The following is a 23,998-nucleotide window of genomic DNA, read 5'->3' as shown; positions in this document are numbered from 1 at the left end:
AACTGAAACACAAACACACTGAAACACAAACACACTGAAACACAACAAACACTGAAACACAAACACACTGAAACACAACAAACACACTGAAACACAACAAACACACTGAAACACAACAAACACACTGAAACACAAACACACTGAAACACAAACACACTGAAACACAACAAACACACTGAAACACAAACACACTGAAACACAAACACACTGAAACACAAACACACTGAAACACAACAAACACACTGAAACACAACAAACACACTGAAACACAAACACACTGAAACACAAACACACTGAAACACAACAAACACACTGAAACACAAACACACTGAAACACAACAAACACACTGAAACACAAACACACTGAAACACAAACACACTGAAACACAACAAACACACTGAAACACAAACACACTGAAACACAACAAACACACTGAAACACAACAAACACACTGAAACACAACAAACACACTGAAACACAAACACACTGAAACACAAACACACTGAAACACAAACACACTGAAACACAAACACACTGAAACACAAACACACTGAAACACAAACACACTGAAACACAACAAACACACTGAAACACAACAAACACACTGAAACACAACAAACACACTGAAACACAAACACACTGAAACACAACAAACACACTGAAACACAAACACACTGAAACACAACAAACACACTGAAACACAACAAACACACTGAAACACAACAAACACACTGAAACACAAACACACTGAAACACAAACACACTGAAACACAAACACACTGAAACACAACAAACACACTGAAACACAAACACACTGAAACACAAACACACTGAAACACAAACACACTGAAACACAACAAACACACTGAAACACAAACACACTGAAACACAAACACACTGAAACACAAACACACTGAAACACAACAAACACACTGAAACACAACAAACACACTGAAACACAACAAACACACTGAGACACAAACACACTGAAACACAAACACACTGAAACACAACAAACACACTGAAACACAACAAACACACTGAAACACAACAAACACACTGAAACACAACAAACACACTGAAACACAAACACACTGAAACACAAACACACTGAAACACAAACACACTGAAACACAACAAACACACTGAAACACAAACACACTGAAACACAAACACACTGAAACACAAACACACTGAAACACAACAAACACACTGAAACACAAACACACTGACACACAACAAACACACTGAAACACAACAAACACACTGAAACACAAACACACTGAAACACAACAAACACACTGAAACACAACAAACACACTGAAACACAAACACACTGACACACAACAAACACACTGAAACACAAACACACTGACACACAACAAACACACTGAAACACAAACACACTGACACACAACAAACACACTGAAACACAAACACACTGAAACACAACAAACACACTGAAACACAACAAACACACTGAAACACAACAAACACACTGAAACACAAACACACTGAAACACAACAAACACACTGAAACACAACAACACACTGAAACACAACAAACACACTGAAACACAACAAACACACTGAAACACAACAAACACACTGAAACACAACAAACACACTGAAACACAACAAACACACTGAAACACAACAAACACACTGAAACACAAACACACTGAAACACAACAAACACACTGAAACACAACAAACACACTGAAACACAACAAACACACTGAAACACAACAAACACACTGAAACACAACAAACACACTGAAACACAAACACACTGAAACACAAACACACTGAAACACAAACACACTGAAACACAAACACACTGAAACACAAACACACTGAAACACAAACACACTGAAACACAAACACACTGAAACACAACAAACACACTGAAACACAAACACACTGAAACACAAACACACTGAAACACAAACACACTGAGACACAAACACACTGAAACACAAACACACTGAAACACAAACACACTGAAACACAACAAACACACTGAAACACAACAAACACACTGAAACACAAACACACTGAAACACAACAAACACACTGAAACACAACAAACACACTGAAACACAAACACACTGAAACACAACAAACACACTGAAACACAACAAACACACTGAAACACAAACACACTGAAACACAACAAACACACTGAAACACAAACACACTGAAGCACAAACACACTGAAACACAAACACACTGACACACAAACACACTGAAACACAACAAACACACTGAAACACAAACACACTGAAACACAAACACACTGACACACAAACACACTGAAACACAACAAACACACTGAAACACAACAAACACACTGAAACACAAACACACTGAAACACAACAAACACACTGAAACACAAACTGAAACACAAACACACTGAAACACAACAAACACACTGAAACACAACAAACACACTGAAACACAACAAACACACTGAAACACAACAAACACACTGAAACACAACAAACACACTGAAACACAACAAACACACTGAAACACAAACACACTGAAACACAAACACACTGAAACACAAACACACTGAAACACAAACACACTGAAACACAAACACACTGAAACACAACAAACACACTGAAACACAAACACACTGAAACACAACAAACACACTGAAACACAACAAACACACTGAAACACAACAAACACACTGAAACACAAACACACTGAAACACAACAAACACACAGAAACACAACAAACACACTGAAACACAAACACACTGAAACACAAACACACTGAAACACAAACACACTGAAACACAAACACACTGTAACACAACAAACACACTGAAACACAAACACACTGAAACACAAACACACTGAAACACAAACACACTGAAACACAAACACACTGAAACACAAACACACTGACACACAAACACACTGAAACACAACAAACACACTGAAACACAAACACACTGAAACACAACAAACACACTGAAACACAAACACACTGAAACACAAACACACTGAAACACAACAAACACACTGAGACACAAACACACTGAAACACAACAAACACACTGAAACACAAACACACTGAAACACAAACACACTGAAACACAACAAACACACTGAAGCACAAACACACTGAAACACAACAAACACACTGAGACACAAACACACTGAAACACAAACACACTGAAACACAAACACACTGAAACACAACAAACACACTGAAACACAAACACACTGAAACACAACAAACACACTGAAACACAAACACACTGAAACACAAACACACTGAAACACAAACACACTGAAACACAACAAACACACTGAAACACAACAAACACACTGAAACACAACAAACACACTGAAACACAAACACACTGAAACACAACAAACACACTGAAACACAAACACACTGAAACACAAACACACAAACACACTGAAACACAACAAACACACTGAAACACAAACACACTGAAACACAACAAACACACTGAAACACAAACACACTGAAACACAACAAACACACTGAAACACAAACACACTGAAACACAACAAACACACTGAAACACAAACACACTGAAACACAACAAACACACTGAAACACAACAAACACACTGAAACACAACAAACACACTGAAACACAAACACACTGAAACACAAACACACTGAAACACAACAAACACACTGAAACACAAACACACTGAAACACAACAAACACACTGAAACACAAACACACTGTAACACAAACACACTGACACACAAACACACTGAAACACAAACACACTGTAACACAACAAACACACTGAAACACAAACACACTGAAACACAACAAACACACTGAAACACAAACACACTGAAACACAAACACACTGAAACACAAACACACTGAAACACAACAAACACACTGAAACACAAACACCAGAAACAATGAGAGTCAATGTAAATGTAAATTGGTGTCATTATTATCGACTGGAGTCCATCGTTTACAAACCCTTCACTGCACACAGTGATTCTATTAGATTCTATTATGTCTTGCAATCATAACAGTAGATGTCATGACGTCAGATAACACCTTTTTACCCTTTTTTAATATTCTTACTTGTATTGCTATTTTGTTATTTACTATTTGCTATTTGTTCTTGTATATTTCGCTACTCTCCTAGTATATTAGTATATCTGTATATCCAGTATATTAGTATATCTGTATCTCCAGTATATTAGTATATCTGTATCTCCAGTATATTAGTATATCTGTGTCTCCAGTATATTAGTATATCTGTGTCTCCAGTATATTAGTATATCTGTGTCTCCAGTATATTAGTATATCTGTGTCTCCAGTATATTAGTATATCTGTATCTCCAGTATATTAGTATATCTGTATATCCAGTATATTAGTATATCTGTATCTCCAGTATATTAGTATATCTGTATATCCAGTATATTAGTATATCTGTATCTCCAGTATATTAGTATATCTGTATCTCCAGTATATTAGTATATCTGTATCTCCAGTATATTAGTATATCTGTATCTCCAGTATATTAGTATATCTGTATCTCCAGTATATTAGTATATCTGTATCTCCAGTATATTAGTATATCTGTATATCCAGTATATTAGTATATCTGTATCTCCAGTATATTAGTATATCTGTACCTCTAGTATATTAGTATATCTGTGTCTCCAGTGCACCTGCATGTCGTTGTATGTAACACAATGACAATAAAGAGATTATGGGCTAGATCCACAAAGAATGGATTGCACCCTTACTTACAATTCATGATGAATTGAAAATGGGGGACCCTGATGTAAACAAGACGAAAGTCTTTCTCTGGTCTGCATCCCCTTAACAACTGTGTGTGTTGAGCCGTATACTGTATTGTACCCATTCTGCAACAATTTTCATTCAAGCAATCAATCTGCACAGTGATTGATTGAATGAAAGTTTTATTTAACAGATTGCAGAATGGGGTACAATACAGTACGGCTCAACACATACAATTGTTAAGGGGATGCAGACCAGAGAAAGACTTTCGTCTTGTTTACATCAGGGTCCCCCATTTTCAATTCACCATGAATTGTAAGTAAGGGTGCAACTTGCTCCGTGCAATCCATCCTTTGTGGATCTAGCCCTGTGTCTCTGTGTATCTCATGCTGTTTCCCCTGTTTCGTGGTCTTATGTTCCTTTTGTTTCTTTGTTTTTCCTCTGTTTCTCCACCTACTGTCAGCGACTTCAGGTTCCTGAGAAGCGCTATACAAATTAAATTAATAATAATAATAATAATAATAATAATAATAATTATTATTATTATTATTATTATTATTATTATTATTATTATTATTATTATTATTATTATTATTATTATTATTATTATTATTATTATTATTATTATTATTATTATTATTCTACCCCTAATTCTCACGTGTTTCTCCTCTCCTCAGGGCGGAGTCGGTCTGGACGGTGGCGGCGGAGAGCAAGTAGGTTGTGCTAAAGATCACATTACAGCTGCTTTAGACGTGTATATACGTTTATAAGCCTTTAGAAGCTGTTATAACAAGCTTGTGATAATATAGGGAGGTGTAGTAGTCTGACGTCACTTTGGACCGCCCGCGAGGTCCACCCGTATAGGGATTTATCATTGGGAAAATGGATTATCGGCTATTGTAACAATTCTGCCTCATGGGAATTGAAAGGCTTTCCATTTTTGCACAAAATGAGTTCCCTTCTTCTAATTCAGCGTTTTTTTTTTTACGATTAATTGCAAATATTTTCATGTTGAGCTATAGATTGTGGATGAATACGGACAGAAAGGTACACCGTGCAAATGTTCATGCTTTATTTGTTTTAAACGAGACGATTTAGAAATGGGCGATGGGGAAATACGTTGCGTTTTCAAGATGGTGGACCGGCCATGACGTAACCACTACACCTCCCAATATGCCTTGTATCTTCATGAAGTGATTCAGAAACAGATGAGCTAAGACTAAAGACTGAATGAATGAATTAAGTTTATTTCAAGCCATTTTAGCATGTACAAAAAAATAACATACACAAATGAATTCACATAAAGTTGGTCGAAAACGGTTAGGGCTGAAGCTACAAGCTTGTATAAATGCCCTAACCCAGTGCATCTTCTTACATTGAAATTACGCTTATCGTTGATCTTCGTTAACAACAACAAAAAAAAAACTAAAAAAAAAATGAATTAACAACAAACAGCAAGCAAAGATTTTAACAATTGATCTAAACATCTGATTCGAAACACTGGGTTAACCATCTCCACGGCATACTTCTCAAGAATAAAGTGTTTGAACTTCCTTTTGAAATGAGCAGTGTTTTTATTTTCCTTTTAACGCCTCGGGTAGACGATTCCACAACTTCACCCCTCAGACAGATATGCACAATACATGCTATTTTTTTTTCTTTTTGTCGATTTTTTATTGTTTTTTTTCTGACAAGTCCGGCAGAGAGAGAGAGAGGAAGTATGGGAGGATAGAGGGGGGAAGACATTCGGCAAAGGTCGCCGGGTCCGGGAGTCGAACCCGGGACGGCCGTGTGGCACCGCAGTGCTGTATGTGGTGCGCCACCCCGGCGCCCCCACAGTCAGCTGTTTTAAGTTAAATCTCCCTCTTGAGCAGGGGGTGTAAAAAGTACCCAGAAATGATATGTATGTATGGGTACCGTCTCAAGATCTTACTCAAGTAAAAGTCAGAGTATCTGGCTAAAAACACACTTGAGTTAAAAGTCACTACTACTTTTAAATGTACTTAAGTACTGAAAAGTCAAAGTAAAAACTTTTTTTCTGACTGTCTATTCTTCTGACAGCCGGTGTTTACTCAAAAAGAAATCCCCTTTCTAGTCTCGCACAAGGACCAATCAACATGGGTATGGGCGGGTTCATTTTCCATTGATGGGGATTTGATCCACCCTCTCTATCTACAGTATGAAAAATATTTTGGATGTTGCCTGGCAGTAGATTATGTCTCGCTTTATACACTATTTGTGCAGTATTATTGTCCAGCACTATTAGACTAGTGTGGTTAGTGATGGAGTCTGATGTTCTCTCCTCCGCCAGGGCTCTGTAGGCGACGAGGGAACCGCCGGAGACAGAGGAGATCTGGTGAGTCACACAAACCCTCAGTAGAAATTAGGGCTGACCCCTATTAATCGATTAGTCGACTAATCGGTCGAAAGGAGCCGTAGTCGACTGGCCAACCTCTTAGTCGAATATAATAAAAAAAAAGAATAAAAGAAAAATTATATATATATATATATATATATATATATATATATATATATATATATATATATATATATATATATATATATATATTTTTTTTTTATCATTCTTTCCAAAAGAAAAGAGGCCTAGCAGCGTGGCTAACGCTAATGGCACGCATACCAGAGGCTAACTGCCTACGAAAACAGGCACAGAGGCACTGAAAGAGGATTTCACCGTCTAATGAACACACTAGACTAGACGAATATCAAGATGTATCCATCAGTGGACCAATTGGATGTTTTTGCAGAGGACAAGAAGCCTTCAGTCGACTCCTTCAGACATTAAGCACCCCCCACAGCCCAAATGGAATGATACAACATTAAAAAAAAATTTAAATAAAAAAAAGTTTAAAAATATTATATATATATTTTTTTTTGTTTTAGTCGACCAATAGTCGACTAACGGCAAATTTTGGCCAATCCTAGTCGACCATCCAAATCCTTAGTCGGGGACAGCCCTAGTAGAAATACCATGGTAGAATAGTACTCTGATGTCAGTAGAAATACCATGGTAGAATAGTACTCTGATGTCAGTAGAAATACCATGGTAGAATAGTACTCTGATGTCAGTAGAAATACCCTGATAGAATAGTACTCTGGTATCAGTATAAATACCCTGATAGAATAGTAGAAATACCCTGATAGAATAGTACTCTGGTATCAGTAGAAATACCCTGATAGAATAGTAATCTGGTAGAAGTATAAATACCTGATAGAATAGTAATCTGGTAGAAGTATAAATACCCTGATAGAATAGTAATCTGGTAGAAATATAAATACCCTGATAGAATAGTAATCTGGTAGAAGTATAAATACCCTGATAGAATAGTAATCTGGTAAGAGTATAAATACCCTGATAGAATAGTAATCTGGTAGAAGTATAAATACCCTGATAGAATAGTACTCTGGTATAAGTATAAATACCCTGATAGAATAGTAATCTGGTAGAAGTATAAATACCCTGATAGAATAGTAATCTGGTAGAAGTATAAATACCCTGATAGAATAGTAATCTGGTAGAAGTATAAATACCCTGATAGAATAGTACTATAGTAGAAGTATAAATACCCTGATAGAATAGTAATCTGGTAGAAGTATAAATACCCTGATAGAATAGTAATCTGGTAGAAGTATAAATACCCTGATAGAATAGTAATCTGGTAAGAGTATAAATACCCTGATAGAATAGTACTCTGGTAAGAGTATAAATACCCTGATAGAATAGTAATCTGGTAAGAGTATAAATACCCTGATAGAATAGTACTATAGTAGAAGTATAAATACCCTGATAGAATAGTACTCTGGTAACAGTATAAATACCCTGATAGAATAGTACTATAGTAGAAGTATAAATACCCCGATAGAATAGTAATCTGGTAGAAGTATAAATACCCTGATAGAATAGTACTATAGTAGAAGTATAAATACCCTGATAGAATAGTAATCTGGTAGAAGTATAAATACCCTGATAGAATAGTACTCTGGTAACAGTATAAATACCCTGATAGAATAGTACTATAGTAGAAGTATAAATACCCCGATAGAATAGTAATCTGGTAGAAGTATAAATACCCTGATAGAATAGTACTATAGTAGAAGTATAAATACCCTGATAGAATAGTACTATAGTAGAAGTATAAATACCCTGATAGAATAGTAATCTGGTAGAAGTATAAATACCCTGATAGAATAGTACTATAGTAGAAGTATAAATACCCTGATAGAATAGTAATCTGGTAGAAGTATAAATACCCTGATAGAATAGTAATCTGGTAAGAGTATAAATACCCTGATAGAATAGTACTCTGGTATAAGTAAGTTGTTTTGTAATGAGTTTGTTGCAGAGAAATGATATTTTAATCTGTTGTCTTCCAGGGTGACGAGGGAGAATCAGGCGAGAAAGGATCGGTATGTTGAGCTTTTAGATACCATGTCATATCAGTTATTCATTATGTTATTAACATGTTATGATCGGTATGTTGAGCTTTTAGATACCATGTCATATCAGTTATTCATTATGTTATTAACATGTTATGATCGGTATGTTCAGCCTTTAGCTACCATGTCATATCAGTTATTCATTATGTTATTAACATGTTATGATCGGTATGTTCAGCCTTTAGCTACCATGTCATATCAGTTATTCATTATGTTATTAACATGTTATGATCGGTATGTTGAGCTTTTAGCTACCATGTCATATCAGTTATTCATTATGTTATTAACATGTTATGATCGGTATGTTGAGCTTTTAGCTACCATGTCATATCAGTTATTCATTATGTTATTAACATGTTATGATCGGTATGTTGAGCTTTTAGCTTCCATGTCATATCAGTTATTCATTATGTTATTAACATGTTATGATCGGTATGTTGAGCTTTTAGCTACCATGTCATATCAGTTATTCATTATGTTATTAACATGTTATGATCGGTATGTTGAGCTTTTAGCTAACATGTCATATCAGTTATTCATTATGTTATTAACATGTTATGATCGGTATGTTGAGCTTTTAGCTAACATGTCATATCAGTTATTCATTATGTTATTAACATGTTATGATCGGTATGTTGAGCTTTTAGCTACCATGTCATATCAGTTATTCATTATGTTATTAACATGTTATGATCGGTATGTTGAGCTTTTAGCTACCATGTCATATCAGTTATTCATTATGTTATTAACATGTTATGATCGGTATGTTGAGCTTTTAGATACCATGTCATATCAGTTATTCATTATGTTATTAACATGTTATGATCGGTATGTTGAGCTTTTAGCTAACATGTCATATCAGTTATTCATTATGTTATTAACATGTTATGATCGGTATGTTGAGCTTTTAGCTACCATGTCATATCAGTTATTCATTATGTTTCTTTTTTTGATAATAATTTTTATTTATTTTTTATTATTAACATAAAACATGACAAAACACAATACAGTAATAATAATAGTAAACAGGACTTCACAGGACAATAATAGTAATACAAATAATAATAATAATGACAATAGAATAACAAAAATAAGGGCGGCTACGTGGCGTGTTCGAGCCCAGCGCTCCACATTGCTTTCAGTTTAGCTGGTTGTCCGTACTAATACACATTGGCCGTATTAGGGGGTGGGAAACTGATGGGTGGGGATCGGGCGTTGTGGACAGCGACTCCTACAGGTCGGTTGGTGCGCCTGCGCAGTAGAATCAGGAAGTGTCGGGGGCAGCGTGAGCCTCCCACGCGTTACTCCTTGCCACTGAGAGATCGAGCTGCGCAGGTGAAAAGATGCGACTGCTGTTACCTCAAGTACCGGAGGGGACTTGTGCTATGTATGACTTAGTCCACATTGCAGCCGGCTTGTGGGAGGCAAGAAACAGCGTCCGTGACAGGGGAGGGTTGAATTGGATGATACGAAATTGGGATGGGAGAAAATATAGAAAATGGGAGAAAAAGTGGATAAAAAAAAAAATAATAAATACAAAAATAATAAATACAGAACATAAAAATCGAAATTATATTATTACAGACACCACAAAAGACATTTCCTCCCCCAGTCCCACCCCAGGACCCCCGGACCCCCCAGGACCAACACCCCAACCCCCGCTCCGCTGCTAGATGGTGGCCTTAATTTCCTCGGCCGCGGAGATTGTGCTCGTCACCAATGCAAGAGGCTGCGGCCTCGACTCCCGGAGAGTCAGCATTGCCTTGGCTCGGGGCTGATCGCTATACTAACTCGTTTGGCTGAGTTAGGGGGAGGGGAGCCGTGGGTGGGTCCTGGGCGTTGTGGACAGCGACCCCTACAGTTCGGTCGGGGCGCCTGCTCAGCGAGGGTAGGATCTGGTGAGAGGTAGTGCGGCCTCCCACACGTTACACTCTCCCCGGTGAGAATCTGCGCGGCCAGGTTGGCTGCCGGCTGGCTGCACATGCGTCGGAGGAAAGCATATGTGACAGTCTTCGGCCTCTCGGACCAACAGTAGGGGGAAAGTGCGCAACGACCAGGAAGGGGGTTGGGAATTGGCATAACGACTAACAGTGGGATGGGAGAAAAATCGGAAAAAAGGAGGGGGAAAAATATAATAAAAAAATTAAATAAAATAAAATACTTTCTCGGCCGCTGCGACCCACAGCTCAATGCCAGACTGTCCCACCCAAATTACCCGTGCCGTAGAGATGTCCATATAGATGACATCCAGCAGTGTCAGAGACCAATTAATCATTGTGAGTTTCTCAGGTTTCTTCCTCCTCATGGCTATCAGCTTCTTGGCTGCAGTAACGCCCCGCCAGACTGATTCTTTTAAATTGTTGTATAGGATGCCGGTAGTGATGATATATCATTTAGGAGTATAGTGTTGCTGCTGTCAATGGGATTGTCAGGTGACATGATGTTGGCTGTCACTGTACCTGGCTCCACCACCGTGTCTTTCAGACGGGCCCGCCGGGAGAGACCGGAAGCAAAGGCCCAGAGGGCAGCCGGGGCCAGCAGGGGAAGGAGGGCGAGTCGGGACAGGCGGGACCACGCGGGATGCAGGGAGACAGGGGCGTGCCAGGCCTGCCAGGGGGGCAGGGGCCAGCGGTAAGTCACCTTCCTCTGGTACTCCGGTATGCTGAGTATTTGTCGAGTAGAGCTGTCAATCGATAATAATTAGGGATGTCCGATATTATCGGCCGATATTGGCATTCAAATGTAGTATCGGAAATGATCGGTATCGTTTTTCAAATAATTTTTATTTTTTTTAACATTTATTTAACCGTTATTTACGCAGGCAAGCAAGTAAGAACAAATTCTTATTTTATTTATTGTCAAAAGTATGCATAATGTTGTGTTAATTCCACGACAAGAGATATGTAATGTTAATTACCTGAAATGATTCTGTTTTTTTTGGGGGGGAAACCCTGCATAATATCGGTATCGGTTGATATCGGTATCGGAAATTAAGAGTTGGACAATATCGGTATATCGGATATTGGTAAAAAAGCCAATATTGAACATCCCTATTAATAATAATACAATGTTGAATCGTGATTAATCGCACGATTGTCCATAGTTATTAATCGCATATTAATTGCACATGTTTGTTCAAAATGTACCTTAAAACCTCTTAACTGGCACCGACCCGGCCCCGGGATGTTTTAAGGATGATTTGCCCACCGGCGCAACACGCCACTTTGGCGACCTCGCGGCTCGGGTGTGCATATTCTTTAATACTATATATCGAAGCCCTATTTGTTGCCTGTCGATTGCAGTTTCAGACAACAAAATCTGTTTAGCGGTTTTCGAGTTACATGCCGATATGTGAGGCGTGCGCCGAAGTACATGGCAGACCACTCCCGACTCCCGACACTCTAGCTCCGTCAATCATTTGGCGATCTCGAAAATTATTGGACAGGGTTGTAACCAATGAGTGTGTCTTGAGAAGTCACGAGTGCAAACAGGAAGAGAAATTTCCGCCGAATGCATTTATTTGCACGTTTTTTTTCTCTCTTTTTACCAAAATCACTCATTTCTAAACGGATTCTTATGAAATCTGGACATGTACTACACAAGAGGCTATGGACCCAGGGTGTTTTTTCAGTCATACAATTCTTTTTGGAAATATACTTTTGGATATTGCAACTACTACAGAAAAACGTGAGTAACACGTTTTTCTACAACTCAAGTTCAGACCTATGTTACTCTATTTCATTTGCACTACAAGTGAATTTTAAGTATCAAGTATAGTATTTTTGGTTTGCAAAAAAAGTATGCAGTCCTCAAGTTCAAGTAAAAAAATGTCCACTTTTGGGGGCGCCAGTTAAGAGGTTAAGGGTTATTTTTCAAATGTTTAAAGGTGCTATAGTTAACATTGTTATCTAGAGTAATCCTTCTTTTATTTGATATAAATAATACTTCCACAGAGCTTTTAGAAAGGTGTGAAATAAAAGTATTGCTTTTCCTCCAAAAAAATATTGATTCATGAATTCATCATGTAAAATGTATTCAAAATGATTGTTCCAAGCATGTATCCCTTCCCTACTTCCCATTTCCCCCACGTGGAATGCACCCGATAAATTACATGCTGATGCTCTAGTGTGACACCTAGTGGCTGAATGTTATCTATAGCACCTTTAACTGTGATTAATCACATATTAATTGCAAATTTTTTGTCTACTCAAAATGTACCTTAAATAAAGATTTTGTATGTTCAACCGCATAGTAATGAGGTCAGGAGACACAAAGTTGGCAATCGGGACACAAAGTTGCAATATTCAGTCAATCGTTTGGAAAGTGCTTGCATATGGCTTGTCCTCATACGCAATCTGACACGTGATCGCATTCACAGGTGACTTGTCCCGCAAAAATAAGTGACCTGGCAGCGTCTATACTTTCCACAACAAACTTGTGTTTCCGCATTCGAGTTTTGCGCTCTGATTGGCCAGGTCATGTGACATGTGCGCCAATCGTGGAACGGCAAATTCTGCGCCTATTTCCGGGTCGAACAGCCTGCAAACTACCTAACGCCTAGTTTATCGTGGGTTAAGCTTAGGCGACTCTTTCGAAGTTGGTTAAGGTTAGAGTTTGGAATCAGGGCTGGCGTTCTATCGCCACGCTCTAAGACAAACTCTAACCTTAACCAACTTCGAAAGAGCGCCTAAGCTTAACCATCCAAAAACTTGCGGTCCCACGATTGGGGGTACATGTCACATGACCTGGCCAATCAGAGACGCGGAAACAAGGAACTTTGTTGTGGAAAATATTCAGGCGACCTGGCAGGTAACTTCAATCAGGGACACCCATGAGAAACCTTTATTTTGACACAGCCATTCCTGTTAGAACAAGAGCCAGTGTGAAGCATGTGATCATACCGACTGCCTGCCTGGTCACAAGCTCATCCTCAGACTTCTAGAACAAAGAACGCTAACCAATATCTACCACTCCCTCCAGGGCAAAGCACCGTCAGACACACACATCAAACAGGTCTGCATGAGGGTAATGCAAGGTAAGTGTTGCTTATCGTCAGCCATACTCACATGATGCTAGCAGCCGTTATTACCTTTACAATAACCACATGATGCTAGCAGCCGTTATTACCTTTACAATAATCACATGATGCTAGCAGCCGTTATTACCTTTACAATACTCACATGATGCTAGCAGCCGTTATTACCTTTACAATACTCACATGATGCTAGCAGCCGTTATTACCTTTACAATAACCACATGATGCTAGCAGCCGTTATTACCTTTACAATACTCACATGATGCTAGCAGCCGTTATTACCTTTACAATAACCACATGATGCTAACAGCCGTTATTACCTTTACAATAACCACATGATGCTAACAGCAGTTATTACCTTTACAATAACCACATGATGCTAGCAGCCGTTATTACCTTTACAATACTCACATGATGCTAGCAGCCGTTATTACCTTTACAATAACCACATGATGCTAGCAGCCGTTATTACCTTTACAATACTCACATGATGCTAGCAGCCGTTATTACCTTTACAATAACCACATGATGCTAACAGCCGTTAGTACCTTTACAATAACCACATGATGCTAACAGCAGTTATTACCTTTACAATAACCACATGATGCTAGCAGCCGTTATTACCTTTACAATACTCACATGATGCTAGCAGCAGTTATTACCTTTACAATACTCACATGATGCTAGCAGCCGTTATTACCTTTACAATACTCACATGATGCTAGCAGCCGTTATTACCTTTACAATACTCACATGATGCTAGCAGCCGTTATTACCTTTACAATACTCACATGATGCTAGCAGCCGTTATTACCTTTACAATAACCACATGATGCTAACAGCCGTTATTACCTTTAAAGGGAGGAAGGAAGCAGGGAGGAAGGAAGCAGGGAGGAAGGAAGCCATGAGGAAGGAAGCAGGGAGGAAGGAAGTCAGAGAGGAAGGAAGTCAGAGAGGAAGGAAGTCAGAGAGGAAGGAAGTCAGAGAGGAAGGAAGCAGAGAGGAAGGAAGCAGAGAGGAAGGAAGCAGGGAGGAAGGAAGTCAGGGAGGAAGGAAGTCAGGGAGGAAGGAAGCAGGGAGGAAGGAAGTCAGAGAGGAAGGAAGTCAGGGAGGAAGGAAGCAGGGAGGAAGGAAGCAGGGAGGAAGGAAGTCAGGGAGGAAGGAAGCAGGGAGGAAGGAAGCAGGGAGGAAGGAAGTCAGGGAGGAAGGAAGCAGGGAGGAAGGAAGTCAGGGAGGAAGGAAGTCAGAGAGGAAGGAAGTCAGGGAGGAAGGAAGTCAGGGAGGAAGGAAGTCAGAGAGGAAGGAAGTCAGAGAGGAAGGAAGTCAGAGAGGAAGGAAGTCAGGGAGGAAGGAAGTCAGAGAAGAAGGAAGCAGGGAGGAAGGAAGCAGGGAGGAAGGAAGTCAGGGAGGAAGGAAGCAGGGAGGAAGGAAGTCAGGGAGGAAGGAAGCAGGGAGGAAGGAAGTCAGGGAGGAAGGAAGCAGGGAGGAAGGAAGTCAGGGAGGAAGGAAGCAGGGAGGAAGGAAGTCAGGGAGGAAGGAAGCAGGGAGGAAGGAAGCAGAGAGGAAGGAAGCAGGGAGGAAGAAAGTCAGGGAGGAAGGAAGCAGGGAGGAAGGAAGTCAGAGAGGAAGGAAGTCAGAGAGGAAGGAAGCAGGGAGGAAGTGAGAGGTATTCCAGTGACCCTGCAGCTGTTAACCCCTTCCTCTCTGCGCTGCTGTGCCACAGAGCAGCTGGCCCAGCTGGCCGCCAGCCTGAGCAGACCCGAGTCGGGCATCTCCGGGCTCCCCGGGCCCCCCGGCCCACCTGGTCCTCAAGGGTCCTCTGGAGAGAACGGTTTCCCTGGACACAGCGGGACTAGAGGGTTGCCCGGTCTCAAGGGCCCACCTGGGGTGCTGGGTCGCAAAGGACCTAAAGGTGAGACGTTGGGGCTTATTAAAAAGCACCAATCCGGTATTTTTTTTTTTTTTTTCAACCTTTATTTGAAATTTTACGTTTCTGAGGGTTCCCTCATTTACAGAAACAACGATCATATAAATACAAAACACAATAAAGCAGTAATATTCACAGAACATGAGACACAAAAGATGCATACAAAATAAATTAAGAAATCATCTAAAAACAGGTTATATGTAGTCACACAATGGCTACCCATTTGTTTTATATTTGGATCACTGATTGGGCCTAATAGATGGTTGATGTGTTATTTTGAAAACGTCTTTGGTAACTTGTAGAAGATGACAGAAAGATTTTATGCTTTGACTGTACTGTACAGCACTTTGGTTGGCTCTCGAGCTTTTAAATGTGCTCTATAAATAAATTACTTGACTTGACTTGACACACACACACACGCATGCACGCACGCACGCACGCACGCACACACACAAACACACACACACACACACAAGTATGTACATTTACTCAAGTACTGTAGTTAGGAAAAACTATTTGTTTTCAGAATTTGTGAGGATTTTCTACTTTGAGTTGTTTTTTTGACTCAGTCGCGTTTATTGTCTGCAGGCGACACGGGTGACCGAGGAGAAAGAGGACCCACAGCCAGAGGAGCTAAAGGAATCCCCGGGGCGCCCGGTCTCCCAGGTAAATTCATCACACAATAAAAACTGATCTTCAGAAATATGTATATATTTTTTCCATACTGAAACTATATTTATAAAGTTATAAAGGAACATGCCAACATTATGGGAAATTACCGTCTTCTCCAGAGAGAGACAAGAAGATAGATACCAGTTTCTGAGATCGCAAACATCCAATACCGCCGCCTAACGCCTTGCGGCCGCTATTGCACTCCATTAAAAAACGTTGTGGCTTGGTGTCTGGGCCGAGCTGCGGCGAGAGCGGTGGGGTCTAACGACCATACCTGTCAACCCTCCCGTTTTTCCCAGGATTATCCCGTATAATCCTTCTTTCCCGCCGTCCTTCCGTTAAACTATTTTCCTGTATTTTTCCCATTTTTAATTTTTTTTTAATTGTTACAATATGGCTGCAATTCACCCCTGTGACGACAGGTGGCAGCAGTGTAGATTAGAACGTTAGCACAGGAAGTCAGACCGGAAGACGGTTGCGACCCGAAGAAGAAGAAGAAGAGCGACCGGATAAAGGAGGGGTTTAGCGCGAAATTTATTACATTCTACAATGGACTTGAGAGAGGATTGTGCGGTTCCACTAGCTAAGAAAGCCAAGAAGAGCTACTGCAAATATCTTGCCAAGTGGGAGGAGACGTTCCCGTACCTCACGAAAAGCAACGTTTCAACACTCTATGCTTTTTGTAAAGTATGCCACGCTGATTTCAATGTCGCACACAGAGGAAAAAGCGACGTCAGTCAGCATGAGAATAGATTAGATTAAAATGTATTGTCATTATACAGTACAATGAAGATATGTGGCATCCAACCAGAGTGCAAATGTAACAGTAAAGTGCAATAGTAATATACAATGTACTGGGTATAAAATATATAAATGAGTACTACTGAGTAATAGTGCTAATGTACAGATCACTTTAAACAAAATGTCACTTTAAAGGAAGGAGGTATTGTATAGTTTAGATACATTAAGAGTTACAATTGTATATTGTATTGTAGTGTACATAGGAACCAGTTTTTCAGGAACTTGGCATGTATTTTTTTTATCATGCATATCTTGTGTCTTACCTATTTTCTTTTTTCTATGCCTATTTTTATTGTATTTTGCACAATCAATGCAGGCATGACCACCCGCATTTCACTGTATTATGTGACAAATAAACCTCTTGATTCTTCTTGAGTTGTAGTATTAATATGTACAGTGATGAAGGTATAAAGACACTATGGTAATACATTGATTGATTGCTAACTTTATTAACAGATTGCAGAATGGGTACAATACAGTATGGCGCAATACACAATTCTTAAGGGGATGCAGACCAGAGAAGGTCTTCTTGCCCCATTTTCAATTCATCATAACATTCATGTATGAATTGTAAAAGATTTCAATAAATATATGAACATGTTAATGCTATACTACTACATAGTCCTTGTTGGACTGATAAGTGGTTGCCTAGTGGAGATTTAGGATTCACTGTGTACCCTTGACTATTATTGATTGATTGATTGATTGAAAACTTTATTAACAGATTGTAGAATGGGTACATACAGGTTTTGACCAGCAGATGGCAGCGACAAGGCAGCTCAGCAGAGAGGTCCAAGACATAGCTGTCAACAAACATCCTAACAGAAAATATATACATACGAGAGGGAGGAGACTACATTGGGAGGGGGCGGGCCGGGGGAGGGGGGCGGGGCGAAATCTCCCATTTGTTCAAATCCCAATGTCGACAGCTATGCTAACGACTCGGGCAAGGCAAGCGCTTATAGCGGATGCATCGACGAGGGCGGGTTCACTTCTTTTTCTTTAACCCAGGCCCTATTTAAACATCGTGGGCTGAGCCCAAACGTTTGAACGTTCGGACCTTCGTTTGTTAAGTTGGCATTCGAATTCTAAATCAACATTCGAATAGAAAAAAAATTATAATAAAAAAAGAAAAAATATATATATTTTTATGTGTCTATTCATTCTGTTTAAACCAATGAGGTTTTTCTTCACAGTTGCAGATAAAGATTAGGCTACACTAATATTATAGTATTACAACTGATGAGTCATTAAAGAAAGTTGATTTAATTAAAAAAAATACTAATTTAATCAGATTAATCACTTTATTCAAATTGAGGATTTAGTTTGAGGATATTTATAAAAAAAAGAAATAAAAAAAATGTGATTTAAAAAAAAAGATTATTATTAAAAACAAAAGTTTGTTTTTAAAACGTCCGTTCGAAAAACCCTGACGAAGTTCGAAGCCCAAAAACAGGCTTCGGGGAAACAGCCCTACGTCTGGTAGGATGTTGACAGGCCTTCCTTTCACTGACCGCTTTAGTGTTGAGAAGCGTAGCGTTGACGCTGCAACCTCTCAATACTCTTGCAACCGTTTCCTCGGTAGAACATAATGAAGACACACGTCTGATCACACTGTGAGCTTCCTGTTTTGTAAAAGGACACGTCTCATGGTGTTGGTGAAGCTTAAACACTGCAGGTAACATGTTTAAACACGACCCTTCCTTCTGTTCGTTTCCTTGAGGGGAGTGTCATGGTTTCTTCCATAGAGCTCCATTATACTTTTAGTCCGGGGAGTGCCATGGTTTCTCCATAGAGCTCCATTGTACTTTTAGTCAGGGGAGTGTCATGGTTTCTCCATAGAGCTCCATTATACTTTTAGTCAGGGGAGTGTCATGGTTTCTCCATAGAGCTCCATTATACTTTTAGTCAGGGGAGTGTCATGGTTTCTCCATAGAGCTCCATTATACTTTTAGTCCGGGGAGTGTCATGGTTTCTCCATAGAGCTCCATTGTACTGTTAGTCAGGGGAGTGTCATGGTTTCTCCATAGAGCTCCATTATACTTTTAGTCCGGGGAGTGTCATTGTTTCTCCATAGAGCTCCATTATACTTTTAGTCTGGGGAGTGTCATGGTTTCTCCATAGAGCTCCATTGTACTTTTAGTCCGGGGAGTGTCATGGTTTCTTCCATAGAGCTCCATTATACTTTTAGTCCGGGGAGTGCCATGGTTTCTCCATAGAGCTCCATTGTACTTTTAGTCAGGGGAGTGTCATGGTTTCTCCATAGAGCTCCATTATACTTTTAGTCAGGGGAGTGTCATGGTTTCTCCATAGAGCTCCATTATACTTTTAGTCAGGGGAGTGTCATGGTTTCTCCATAGAGCTCCATTATACTTTTAGTCCGGGGAGTGTCATGGTTTCTCCATAGAGCTCCATTGTACTGTTAGTCAGGGGAGTGTCATGGTTTCTCCATAGAGCTCCATTATACTTTTAGTCCGGGGAGTGTCATTGTTTCTCCATAGAGCTCCATTATACTTTTAGTCTGGGGAGTGTCATGGTTTCTCCATAGAGCTCCATTGTACTTTTAGTCCGGGGAGTGTCATGGTTTCTCCATAGAGCTCCATTATACTTTTAGTCTGGGGAGTGTCATGGTTTCTCCATAGAGCTCCATTTACTGTTAGTCAGGGGGGTGTCATGGTTTCTTCCATAGAGCTCCATTATACTTTTAGTCAAGGGAGTGCCATGGTTTCTCCATAGAGCTCCATTATACTTTTAGTCAGGGGGGTGTCATGGTTTCTCCTTTGAGCTCCATTATACTTTTAGTTAGGGGAGTATCATTGTTTTTCCATAGAGCTCCATTATACTTTTAGTCCGGGGAGTGTCATGGTTTCTCCATAGAGCTCCATTTTACTGTTAGTCAGGGGAGTGTCATGGTTTCTCCATAGAGATCCATTATACTTTTAGTCAGGGGAGTGTCATGGTTTCTCCATAGAGCTCCATTATACTTTTAGTCCGGGGGGTGTCATGGTTTCTCCATAGAGCTCCATTATACTTTTAGTCAGGGGAGTGTCATGGTTTCTCCATAGAGCTCCATTATACTGTTAGTCAGAGGAGTGTCATGGTTTCTCCATAGAGCTCCATTATACTTTTAGTCAGGGGAGTGTCATGGTTTCTCCATAGAGCTCCATTGTACTTTTAGTCAGGGGAGTGTCATGGTTTCTCCATAGAGCCCCATTGTACTGTTAGTCAGGGGAGTGTCATGGTTTCTCCATAGAGCTCCATTATACTTTTTTAGCACAGCAGCTTGTGCAGGTAGGGGGCGACTCAGTCACGTGATTCATTATGAGATTATGCTAATTTTATGTCTATTTTTATGTCCGCATTTTATGCATTGCTTTTATTCTGTAAATTCTATGTCCATTTATGTCTATTCTACTGCTGTGAAGCACTCTGGGCTGCAATTCTTGTATGAAAGGCGCTCTACAAATAAAGTTTATTATTATATTATTATTATTATTATTATTATTATTATTATTATTATTATTATTATTATTATTATTATTATTATTATTATTATTATTATTATTATCAGGTTTTGCTCATCTCGAACACAGTATGTCCTTGCTGCCTTAAAACCCATTTGTTTTGCTCTGCCTTCCAATAGTGCCTGTTTTTTTTTTAAATCTGCTCCTATGTTTTGTTTATTTTATTTAATTTAATTTGAATGTTTTTATGTTTTAAACCTTTTTATTCTCATCTTTTTATTTTTATTCATTTGAATGTCTTCTTGTTTTAAACCTTTTTATTCAATTTTTAATTTAGTTTTCCTTCTGCTGGTGAAGCACCTTGAGAGCTCACTGAGTTTAAAGTGTGCTATTATATAAATCAAATCTATTATATTATTATTTACGTTTATAAACAAGAAACGCGTACGTCTCCTTGTCGACAGGCACCCCCGGCAGAGCGGCCTACGGCACGGACGGGCGCGACGGAGAGAGGGGCCCCCGCGGCGTGCCGGGTGTCACCGGCGTTCCCGGACCCCCGGGCAACTCCGGGGCCAACGGCTACTGCGAGTCGTCGCAGTGCATCCTGCCCATGGTGGCGTCGCCCATATCGGCCAAGGACTCCGGGATGAAGGGGCCCGATGAGATGTGAGGAGGAGGAGCAGGAGCAGGAGGAGGAGCAGGAGGAGGAGGAGGAGGAGGAGGAGGAGGAGGAGGAGGAGGAGGAGGAAGAGGAGGAGGAGGATGAGGAGGAGCAGGAGGAGGAGGCCTGAGGCATGTGGCCCTGAACTGGAAAACTAATGGGAAAGACTAATGGAGAAACGAGCACTTCATGGGAGATCGTTGTGTTTTGTCAAGTCGGTTTGTGTTGTTGTCGTTGTTGTTGTTGTTGTCCATTCATTTGAACCATGCTCTCTATCCATGACAATTTGTTTTTTTGTGGCTCTGCTAGAAGCCCCTCCCCCCGTTAAAGATAATTAATATGAAGTATATTAATATGAAGAGCTTCATTGTCCCGGAGAATGAAGTTCTTAATGTTCTGGACAATGAACTTCTTCATGTTCCTGACAATGAAGTTCTTAATGTTCTGGACAATGAAGTTCTTAATGTTCCGGACAATGAAGTTCTTAATGTTCCTGACAATGAAGTTCTTAATGTTCCTGACAATGAAGTTCTTAATGTTCCGGACAATGAACTTCTTAATGTTCTGTACAATGAAGTTCTTAATGCTGGGGTCAGCCACACCTACGGGAACACCTGAACACAACTTGTTTACTCTTTACCTCGTGCCTCATGTCATCTGTGTACTGTATCATGAAAAAGAGCACCCCAAGTTTCTGAGAAATTAGGTTACTCGCGTGTTTACGTGAAGAACGACAGTATGAAGCCACCAGAGCCCCCATCCCTAACCCGGCCGGACGAGACACGGAATGCAAAAAGCGTCTTGACATTTTGTCCCTTCTGTAATGTTTATGTAAATGTGTCACTATGGAATTCTTCTGCAAAAATTACACTGCTGGGTGACTTCCATTTTGTTTGTGAGTATCTTTTGTCGCCGTTCCACTCGGTAACACCGGTCCTTCTCTCCGTGTAGAATCTGTTTTGATCATCTGTGTCACGTCGAATGTGGTTTTTTGTGATTTTCAGGAGCGGCGGTTTGGAAAACATATCTAGCAGTTTTATATATGGCGTTTTCTTATTTATTATATCAAGGTCTGATATCACATCTTCACGTTGTACCAAAGAGGAAATAAACACATTTTGATAACCTCTCGCATGTTTTGTATGAAACGATATAACAACCCTAACCCTAACGAGAAGCGACCGACTTCAGATCATGTTTTGTATGGAACGATATGGAATAGTGACCGACTTCAGATCGATTTCCCTTTCGACCTTTAGAGACATGAAAAACACAGCCCTCTCCTGCTCCTACAGTCAGCCCTAATTCCAGTATTTTATCAGTGTTCAGATGTTCGCCTGGATAGAATTGGAAATAAAATCTGTATTTGCCAAGTGAATATATAGTATATTTATATGTATAGTTCTTTGCTTATACCAGTATTTGTCCTCTGTTTAACCTTCCTAACTATTTACATAAACCATGGAATGTATCCTCTGTATTTAACCACACTAACTATTTACATAAACCATGGAATGTATCCTCTGTATTTAACCACACTAACTATTTACATAAACCATGGAATGTATCCTCTGTATTTAACCACACTAACTATTTACATAAACCATGGAATGTATCCTCTGTATTTAACCACACTAACTATTTACATAAACCATGGAATGTATCCTCTGTATTTAACCACACTAACTATTTACATAAACCATGGAATGTATCCTCTGTATTTAACCACACTAACTATTTACATAAACCATGGAATGTATCCTCTGTATTTAACCACACTAACTATTTACATAAACCATGGAATGTATCCTCTGTATTTAACCACACTAACTATTTACATAAACCATGGAATGTAGCCTCTGTATTTAACCACACTAACTATTTACATAAACCATGGAATGTATCCTCTGTATTTAACCACACTAACTATTTACATAAACCATGGAATGTATCCTCTGTATTTAACCACACTAACTATTTACATAAACCATGGAATGTATCCTCTGTATTTAACCACACTAACTATTTACATAAACCATGGAATGTATCCTCTGTATTTAACCACACTAACTATTTACATAAACCATGGAATGTATCCTCTGTATTTAACCACACTAACTATTTAGGAGCCGTGGGCAGCGGCCACAGTGTGGTGTCCTGCATGGGGGACCATCTCCAGTTCTAATGCCAGTGCCTTGCTCAAAGGCAA

The 23,998-nt window shown here is 39.6% G+C and overlaps 1 protein-coding gene across 1 annotated transcript in view; it reads left to right on the top strand.

Annotated features, from left to right (window-relative positions):
- col9a1a (collagen, type IX, alpha 1a) overlaps positions 1–22,916 on the top strand; it is a 78,459-nt gene extending 55,543 nt beyond the window's left edge. The window contains exons 25-32 of the mRNA XM_084318182.1: positions 5,452–5,487; positions 7,086–7,130; positions 9,167–9,199; positions 11,714–11,860; positions 14,210–14,264; positions 15,988–16,176; positions 16,780–16,857; positions 21,593–22,916. Coding sequence (XP_084174308.1) covers positions 5,452–5,487; positions 7,086–7,130; positions 9,167–9,199; positions 11,714–11,860; positions 14,210–14,264; positions 15,988–16,176; positions 16,780–16,857; positions 21,593–21,798 — 789 coding nt within the window. The 3' untranslated portion in view covers positions 21,799–22,916. The remainder of the gene's footprint in view (positions 1–5,451; positions 5,488–7,085; positions 7,131–9,166; positions 9,200–11,713; positions 11,861–14,209; positions 14,265–15,987; positions 16,177–16,779; positions 16,858–21,592) is intronic.
- Positions 22,917–23,998: the final 1,082 nt, after the last annotated feature.

This window comes from Notolepis coatsorum (genome assembly GCF_963971535.1).
Source record: "Notolepis coatsorum genome assembly, chromosome: 7".
Classification (NCBI taxonomy): domain Eukaryota; kingdom Metazoa; phylum Chordata; class Actinopteri; order Aulopiformes; family Paralepididae; genus Notolepis; species Notolepis coatsorum.
Note: the sequence above shows the minus strand (reverse complement) of the source record. Positions and strands in the feature narration are given on the sequence as shown.